The 10,000-nt window shown below is 42.3% G+C and overlaps 1 protein-coding gene across 6 annotated transcripts in view; it reads right to left on the bottom strand.

The window, feature by feature from the left end:
- Positions 1–1,131: 1,131 nt before the first annotated feature.
- LOC122264280 (uncharacterized) overlaps positions 1,132–10,000 on the bottom strand; it is a 20,721-nt gene continuing 11,852 nt past the window's right edge. For all 6 annotated transcript variants that reach the window (XM_043033100.2, XM_043033098.2, XM_043033099.2 and 3 more), the window contains exons 3-10: positions 6,154–6,351; positions 5,694–5,941; positions 4,433–5,580; positions 4,070–4,224; positions 3,033–3,136; positions 2,589–2,760; positions 2,287–2,453; positions 1,132–2,127 (exon numbers count right to left, since the gene is read on the bottom strand). In XM_043033100.2, coding sequence (XP_042889034.2) covers positions 1,687–2,127; positions 2,287–2,453; positions 2,589–2,760; positions 3,033–3,136; positions 4,070–4,224; positions 4,433–5,580; positions 5,694–5,941; positions 6,154–6,351 — 2,633 coding nt within the window. In that variant the 3' untranslated portion in view covers positions 1,132–1,686. The remainder of the gene's footprint in view (positions 2,128–2,286; positions 2,454–2,588; positions 2,761–3,032; positions 3,137–4,069; positions 4,225–4,432; positions 5,581–5,693; positions 5,942–6,153; positions 6,352–10,000) is intronic.

Here is a 10,000-nt window from a genome sequence, read left to right on the forward strand (position 1 = left end):
AGGAATGACAGAAAATCGTGCAATGAGAAAGGAAGAGAGCAATAAATGAAGGAAATACAGATTAGAAAAGAGAAGTAACCAAGAAGAAAATGTTTATTAAAATCGGTATCACAGACAGACGAAAAAAGACGTGTCTCTGATCTTTTCCTGTGAACAATGAGCAATACACCTGTTATGAGTCAAAGGGGAGTGTGTTTGGTGCATGCTATAGAACACTCAGTGGATTTTCATGTTTACAGATGCTCATGTTGAGATATTTACACACGCGCACACACACGCACACGCACACGCACACGCACACGCACACGCACACGCACACGCACACGCACACGCACACGCACACGCACACACACACACCACACACACACACACACACACACACACACACACACACACACACACACACACACACACACACACACACACACACACACACACACACACACACACACACACACACACTCTCTCTCTCTCTCTCTCTCTCTCTCTCTCTCTCTCTCTCTCTCTCTCTCTCTCTCTCTCTCTCACTTTCTCTCACTTTCTCTTCTCTCTCTCTCACTTTCTCTCACTCTCTCTTCTCTCACTCTCACTCTCACTCTCACTCTCACTCTCACTCTCCCTCTCTCTCTCCCTCTCTCTCTCTCTCCCTCTCTCACTCTCACTCTCACTCTCCCTAATCTCTCTCTCTCTCATCTCCTCTCTCTCTCTCTCTCTCTCTCTCTCTCTCTCATCTTCTCTCTCTCTCTCTTTCTCTCTCTCATTCTCTCTCTCTCCTCTCTCCTCTCTCTCTCTTTCTCATTCTCTCTCTCTCTCTCTCTTTCTCTCTCTCTCTCTCTCTCTCTCTCTCTTCTCTCTCTTCTCTCTCTTCTCTCTCTCTTCTCTCTTCTCTCTCTCTCTCTCTCTCTCTCTCTCTCTCTCTCTCTCTCTCTCTCTCTCTCTCTCTCTCTCTCTCTCTCTCTCTCTCTCTCTCTCTCACTCTAACAGGGATAGAGTGAAAGGGAAAAGATGACTGGGATATACCAAGGAAAACAGAGAGAGAAATAAAGACATATATGATCACATCGTATATAATATTTCCTTAAATTCTTCCATACTCGAGAGCTGCAAGGAAGGTAGAGTAAAACAAAACAATTTTTGTTGCAATTCGCCTTATTTGATAAAACGTGCCAAGATTTTATGTTATTTGTCAAATATTATTCACACAACTTTGCCATGAAGTGCAAATAATCTACAGTATAGTAAACAGATCATGGCAAGGATTATGAAAGGTATCATAAAATACTATATAAAAACAACAAAAACAAATTACTGAAAGACAAGAAAGTGCCCAGAATATCACTTGGTAACAAGAAGTTGAAGTCCAGTCTCTCTGGATCGGTTGAGACATACAATGGAATAACAGTCATGGTATAAATGTGTCCATAATTTGCCTTTGAAACATAGAAACAAAAAATACCAACATCTGCCAACTCTGAGTAAACGTAAACAATCAATTCCACGTTTAAGAGGTGATGGTAATACTGCAGTACGGTTCCAACTTTATCTGTATTAAATATTGGTAATACTGCAGTAAGGTTCCAACTCTATCTGTATTAAATATCTATAAGAAATAGTCAAGTATTTCACTCAGGCAAAGTAGACGACGGAACCGGATCGGGAGTGGCATCAGGGAACCAGCACAGGACTTTACACTAAAACGACAATCCAGTAACAGAAATTAAAGATTAGGAGGATGCCGAGCACGGCGATTCTGGCCCCCTGGATGATCTTCTCGTGGAGGGGCACAGGGGCGCCGGCCTCGTCTTGGGCGTTGGGCAGGAGGTCCGAGGGCACGCACAGGGACACGCCGGCGCAGCTCTGAGAAGCCGGCTCGTTCACCTCCGTCAGGGCCGAGGCCACGCCCCCCGGCTCGGAAGGATGCACTACGTTGGGCTTCTCCGAGGACGCCGCCGACGGGGTCTTGGACTGCTTGCCCTTCCCCTTGGGCTCCTTCGGCGCAATGTCCGCCTCCCTCGCGCGGTCGATCACGGTGTGGAGGACGATGATGATGAATATGAAGAAGATGCTCGACAAGAGCCACACGTCAACCATCTTGAAGTAAGACGTCTTCGGCAGGGAAGAGGAGGCCTGAAACACACATTATAATTACGCTGTTAAGGCGATATCTCTCTATATATGTGTGGGTGGGTGTGTATGTAACTGCTATAAAAATCATATTTCATATTTATAAACAATATTTTTTTTTTAGTAATTACAGTCGTTCGTTCACTCAAAAGAGCACCCGACCTGCGTGAAGAGCGTGGCCATGACCAGCAGGGACGTGAGCGACGCCAGGACTCGCACCTGGAAGATGTTGGCCGAGAAGTAGAGCGTCAGGTAACTGATCACCAGGAGACACAGCGAGGGAATGTACACGTTCATGATGATGAAGCCCGACCGCCTCAGCAGCTCCACTGTCCAGAGGGAAAAAAAACGAATGTTTTACGCGGAATCTTCCTCGTCATTTTACCTACGAAGTGAATTCTGCAGAGCAAAATAGCAAATACCAATCAGTATAAACCACCAGTGCACCTAAATTGACTTCTAACCTTTAACAAAAATCACCGCAAAGTCTTTTTCATTAAAGAATTCGATCTCGACGTCTCCGACGGTGTACTCGACGAGTTGCGGATTCCCGTCGAAGAGCGCGCGCGTCGCCGACTCGTCGAAGACCAGCAGACGGGAGGACGCGGAAAGCATCGTCAGCTCCAAGTCGCAATACTGGGGATAGTAAATGATTACTCTGTTGTTTTCTTTCTCGCTTATTTGTCTACATTTACTCCTGAACCCCATTTTGTAATTTACAAATCAACAAAATATCCCAGAAATTCATTAAAAAACAGTTGAAGCAACAGAAGGCACGTCCTTTCGTTAAGCAACAGTTGAAGCGTCAAAATGCACATCCTTTCGTTCCCGAAACTTAAAGCTTACTAAAGGTCAGAAGTTAGAAAAAAAGGTCATTACTAAGGACCACCCTTATTCACGAATCTCACCTGTTGGTCAAAAGGATACATCTTGAGGTCAAACTGACATTGGAAGGTAATGCTGTACTTCCGGCGGACCGTAAGAGGGTTCTCAAGGCCGTCGTAGACCTCCACTGGTGGACACAGACGTTTATAGAAGATTATTATAATGGAAATTACCTGGCGTGTCTTCTGCTAAGTGGTAAGTAAATCAATAAAAATACAAGGTTGTCTTAAAGCCTCGCGAGCTGGACAGTCGTTTCATGTTGCGTGCTCACCAGAGTGTAGAATTTTGTGCAGCTGAAGATTTGTTTTATGCAAATCGAAGCTCAAAGGAATGGATGTCAAATTACTTTTTTTGTAATATTCAAACGACGTGACGAACGTCTACATTTATCATTTTTTTCATTTTTTAATATTTATGAGTAAAAAAAGTAGATTGGCATTCGTGTAAAAGGACGTAAATTGCTTAACAATGTGAAGTATCTTTTCGTGCGATAACAAGATGATTAAGTAAATTAAAACTAGAAAATTACACGTAAAAAAAATGTGCCTCATTATTTTGCTGCGACCTACATGTCTTGATGTGTTTGCAGAAGCTTTGGATAATATTTTATGATTCTGATAATTTTGCCTTAGAATAGACAAAGCACACATAAAATAATGACATATTCTGAGAGGAAGTTTTAGAATTTCCTAACTCATGATGGATTTGTTGATTTCAATTGACGTGAAGATATCATGTCTATAAGATCCAATATTGCAAGAGTTAGGAAACATTATTACAGACGCGATACCTTTTTTGTCTCTGCTGTTAGTTGATAGTTCATGGTAAGGAAGTACATATTAAACCTCTAATGGTTTAAATCTATCCTTTAGTTAAGTATTTAACTTTCTATGTCCCACCTGTTTCATAAAGCAATTAAATTTTTGAAAAGAAAAGCATTCAGCAGAACGTCATTTTTTGTAATTCAAAAGGACAAAATCAGCCTCCTTTATCAATCATTTTAATAACATCGTATCCTTTATGGCGTTTCTTTCTTTGTCTTGAGTCGCGCTTGACCCACCTTCCTCGGGCTGCGTGTTGTCCCCGAGGCTGGGGCGGCCCTGCATGTTGACCACCATCGTGGCCTCCTCGTCAGTCATCGTGATGTGGTTCCCCTTCGTGTTCGTGAAGTCGATCACCGGAGTCCAGATGTTCTGCATCGTCTCGTACGGGACACTGCCATGCAAATATATGCATTATATATATATATATATATATATATATATATATATATATATATATATATATATATATATATATATATATATATATACATGTATGGGGAGATGAAGATGATTAATCCTAACAATGCCAAGGATAACAATGTTGGCAATAACATCCTGATGACAGAAGCGGTAAGAAAACAAAAGAGGCGTGTCTGTACCGGTTAAGAGTGTAGTCTTCATTGAGGTTCAGGAAGTCGATCCTTGCCTCCCTCCACGTGACCGAGACGTTGAGGTTGACGTGCATGTGCATGGACCTCGTGTCGACGTCGGCGCTCTCGATGATGATGGTCACACCCACCGGAAGCGGCTCCGACGTGTTGTTGTTGATGTTGTAGTTGATGGCCGGCGGCAAGTCCGGCCGGTAGACGGGCGGGAAGCGCACCAGCTGGCAGCCGCTCTCGTCGCTCTGGTCCCGGCAGTCGAACTTGAGGTCGCAGCGCTGGTAGAGGGGGATGCAGGTGGCGTCGTCGCAGGAGAAGAAGCCCTCGCCGCAGGGGGTCAGAAGCAGCCGCAGGTGCTCGCCCGCCGCCCGGCCGCACATCGCCTTCTTCACGATCCAGTTCTGTCGCCCGACGGGGATGCCGTTGACGGGGTACGCGAGGACGGCGAGAGTCTCGTTCTTCTGCCAGTCCCACCACAGCCACTCACTCTCATTCTTACCCTGCACGATCTGATAGTCTGAGTACCCGCGGAAGAGGAGATTCGCAGCCAAGTCCTGACTGGCCACCAGATGGGTGTTCCGCCGGTGGCGTTCGCACGCGCCCAACAGCGTCCACACAGGCCTCCGCGGCACGGCGCACACCACGCACAACAGCAAGTCGCAGCGGCTGTCGGAAAATCCGGACGGACTCGAAGCCACGGCACAGTTCTCCAGTTTGTCGCCATCGGGCTCGGCCATGGACCAGGTGGGGTGGATGTGCTGGTTGTGGAACGGCTCCACCCACACGCCCTCCTGCTCGTGGTCTGTTATCCCCACCCAGAAGTTCTCGCAGGGGGTGTTGCGGCGGAACTGCTCGACGACATTTTGGATCACCTGGTACTCCTTCTCCGTCTTGGGGATGGGCACGGAGCCTCCCAGGCCGTGGCAAATAGAGAATGCCGACAAGGCTGGGACGTCGTTGAAGTAGTAGTAGTCGGTGGCGGCTGCGTCCTCGCACAGCTCAACGATGGACTCCTCGGACTCCCGGACATCCCCGTTCAACTCCCAAGGGCCCGACCACGCCACGATATCGCCGTCAGACAGGTCCTCGCACTCCGTTATGGCCACGACCTCCTTGGGCGTCAAAGCTCGACTCCAGATGTTAACCTAAAGGTAAAGAAGAGGAAGTCAATAAAGTGGGCACATTCACAAAATGCCAAGAACACACACAAAATGCAGATTAGGCAGCGGCAGCAGTTACGAGTTCATCGATGCCATACTTGCGTCAGTTGGCCGCTGAAGCTGTTGGTCTTGTCCCAGGATCCCACTTTGAGGATGTTTCCGGTGATGACGTCGCTGAGGTTGCCTTGCTGACGGTCCTGTTCTTCTCCGTCCAAGTAGGAAATCATGAGGCCGTCGTTGTACGTGACACATATGTGGTGCCATGTGAGGGCGCGCAGACGGTGCTTTAGGAAGTGGAAGCGCCGGAACTTCACCAGTGTCACTCTGATGTAGTCCAGGTTCACCTCTGTGCGGGGGACAACCTAAATCATTTATCCTCTTTTAAGAAACGGTTAATGCTTGACATTTCAAGTACCTATCTGCATGCACGTGCCTATATATCCTTTATCCACAAAATATCTATTGATATGTTACTATTTATACACAATTTGCTCTCCACTAGAAGTCCTACATGACAATCGACAATTGATACGTGCAGTCTGAGGTCTTCCGACTCACCTGCCCGTAAATTGTGCACGTCAGAGGCGTTCGAGAGCTGCAGGAACCCCGACACGTCCCACAAAAAGTAAAACTTCAGTCGGACGCAGAAGGACACGGACTCGAGGGCGAGGGGTTTGGTGAAGCCCGTGTACTTGATGTGAGCGTCGGACTGAACTCCATTCCCCTGGAACTGGTACACTCGCTCTCCCAAACATCCTGGGGGAATGGGCTTACAATTATCATCGTTGTCTTTTCACGGTAGTAATAGACTAGCATATTCTGTATTGGAATGTTATTCATTTTGCAATGCTCAAACATCAAACCATTACAAGATGTCTGTGTCTATTCATTGTCACTAGGGACGTATGCATAAAAAAAGGGGGAATCGTGGATGGAATATTGCAGGAATGAAAAAGAGAAGAAAAAAAACATGGCACAATTTTAACCTATTTTCCAATTTCTTTTATTATATCATCTTCTGAAAAAGTTCGCTTTTTTATGCATGAAGTATAAATTATGATTTTAAAAGCATATCAAAAGCAGAAGCATAGTCACACAGTCTGAGGTATAACTGTACCAGTGGGCCGACTTCCTGAAATAGCTGCCCAATCAATAGGACTAATCATCTACCTATACCGTTGAGATTAAAGAATGTCAGTACATCAATACATATATAGACACACATTAAAAGACAAACAAACACGCACGCGCGCGCGCGCAAACACACACACACACACACACACACACACACACACACACACACACACACACACACACACACACACACACACACACACACACACACACACACACACACACACACACACACACACACACACACAAACGAATATATGTACATGTGTGTATATATATATATATATATATATATATATATATATATATATATATACATGTATATATATGTATATAAATATATATATATTTTTATATATATATATATATATATATATATATATATATATATATGTATATAAATATATACATATATTTATAATAATAATATATAATGTATACATATACACATATATACATTTGCATGTATATATATATATATGCATGAATATGTAAATATATATATATATATATATATATATATATATATATATATATATATTTATATATATATATATATATATAAATATATATATATATGTGCGTGTGTGTGTGTATGTGTGCGCACGTATGTGCATGTTTTCTTTAAGGATGTTTATATGCAATGGAAATATTTTATATTACAATAAACAGTACTGTAATCTAAATTTGTCCTATTACTCTACGGTACAACCATCCATGTTTCGTTACCGCTTGTATAAGCAACACGCCTTTGCAACCATTAATGAGCATCTTGAAAATACTCTGAATAATGTCTATGAGTGCTACACTGATGGATCCTTACAGTCTGGAAGTAGAGCAGGATGTGCTTATGTTGTATATAAAAACAATATTTTGCAGCACCAAGATTGTAGGAGGGTTCATGACTGGGCGAGCACTACGCAAACTGAGTTTGCAGGAATACTCATAGCCACAGACTTTCTGTTAACTCAAGGCTCAGGAGTAATTTTCTGCGACTCGCAGAGTGCTCTCCAGGCTCTGAACACTCTTGATAAAGGTGTTGGAAATATCGTAAATGATATAAGAATAAATGTACATCGCGCCAAGGAACGGCGACATGTTATACATTTTGTGTGGATACCATCGCATGCTGGAATCGCTAAACATGATCATGCTGATCGCTTAGCGAGGGCAGGATGTGATAAGCAAATTGTGGATATATACTTTGGCATAACTCTTGCTAGGATCTCACACATAATAAGAACCTCCAATAGGGAGGACTTGATGGAGCTAACAAATCTCAAAGACCTGAAAGCTGTAGCATAAAACAATTTGACCAGTTTTCGCAGTAGAGATTCATTTATGGTTCATACAAGACAAAGACAAGACAATGTGATATTGTGACTGCAAGAATTAGACTTGGATACAGAATGTATTGGCAGGTCAGTTGTAGAATGCAATGTAGAAGAAACTAAATGCAGACTTTGCAACGAAGAGTATAAACGAACACTTGAACATTACATTTCAGAGTGCCATTTGATACAACCTTTCAGGCCTCCTAGCATGAGATATGCAGAGTTATGTAATTATTTAATAACATCAACTGTACTAGATGTACTTATGCTATATCCGAAATTCGGTATATGATACCCAATTACAACATTTATCAAATGTCTATTGACAGTTGATATACTATAGAATAAAATCATGTTATTACCTTAATTTGTAATACAATGTTAGAAACAATGTCATGACTACATAAATGTATCAAAGCTTGCCCATGCCTGTGCAGTCAGCCAGGGTGGTAAATAAAGATCTAAACTAAACTAAACTAACTTGTATATAGATAAATGTGATAGATCGACAAAATTAAATAAATAAATATATAAATGGCATTTGGTTTATTTTAACTACGAAAAAATAAAACTATAAATTTTATCTTTCTCATATGAACTCCAACTTATCAAAACAGTCCCTCCGGAATAGATATAATTACAAACCGAATGATATACATTCATACCCAATTGAACCGTTTCGGACTATTACAAAAAATATGTTGTCTTCTATCAAATAGCACCATATTCAAAAATTTGTATCATAAACCTCTTCCTTTTGAAAACTACCGAATAATTCACGTTGCTGTGTTTATAGTCTTTCCTCCCAGTTTCATGTCGGCGTTGGTGCATGACATTAATGAGCGCAGTGACGCAGTACGCCAATTATCGGGCGGGCGTGACCGATGCCGTTGCTGCTGCCTCGCATCGTTACTCTCGTCTTTTCCTCGAATAAAAGGCATTTATCAGCTGGATGTTTTTATCGCTTTTAGGTGAGACCTGCATCACGCTCACACATGCACGACACACACACACGCACGCACACACAAATATACACACACACACATATACACATACACATACACACACACAAACACACACACACAAACACACACACACATATATATATATATATATATATATATATATATATATATATATATATATTTTTTTTTTTTTTTTTTTTTTTTTTTTTTATATATTTTTTTTTTTTTTTTTTTTTTTTTTTTTTTTTGGTTTTATATGTATTAGTATATGTGTATATATGTATACATATATATATTTATATATAAATATATAATATACATATATATATAGATATATAACAATATAGATGTGTGTGTGTGTGTGTGTATGTGTGTGTGCGTGTGCGTGTGCGTGTGCGTGTGCGTGTGTGTGTGCGTGTGCGTGTGCGTGTGTATGTGTGTATGTATAAGTATATGTATATGTATATATACACATATATACATACATACATATGTATATATATATGTATGTGTGTGTCTGTGTGTAGACCTACCTGTGAATACTCGTGTCTATGTTTACACACCTACAACACACACTGCACAACTGAGTACATGCCAAACAATCCCTGCCACAGGAACATGAACACAGTTTACGGCCGAGAACATCACTACCGGTTTCCTTGCAATCCTGCTTTCCCAGACCACTTAACTGCAGGAGGACAGGCTGGGACCACCAACGCTACAGGAACCGATTATGATCAGCTGATGTTTATCACGATTCTTTTCTTTGCTTCTTGCACGCAGCCAGAGCAACTGAAGCGTGGAGATCGGTCGGAGTTACTTATTGCAAAAGCGGAGGAATGCAATGTAGAAGAAAGAGAGAGAGAGAGAGAGCGAGAGGAAGGGAGAAAGAGAGAGAGAGAGCGTGCAAAATGGAGTAATGGCATAAGTCTCCCTCCCTCTCTCTCTCTCTCTCTCTCTCTCTCTCTCTCT

Source organism: Penaeus japonicus, unplaced genomic scaffold, assembly GCF_977035675.1.
Source record: "Penaeus japonicus unplaced genomic scaffold, GWHDUDI00000001_assembly GWHDUDI00000019, whole genome shotgun sequence".
Classification (NCBI taxonomy): Eukaryota; Metazoa; Arthropoda; class Malacostraca; order Decapoda; family Penaeidae; genus Penaeus; species Penaeus japonicus.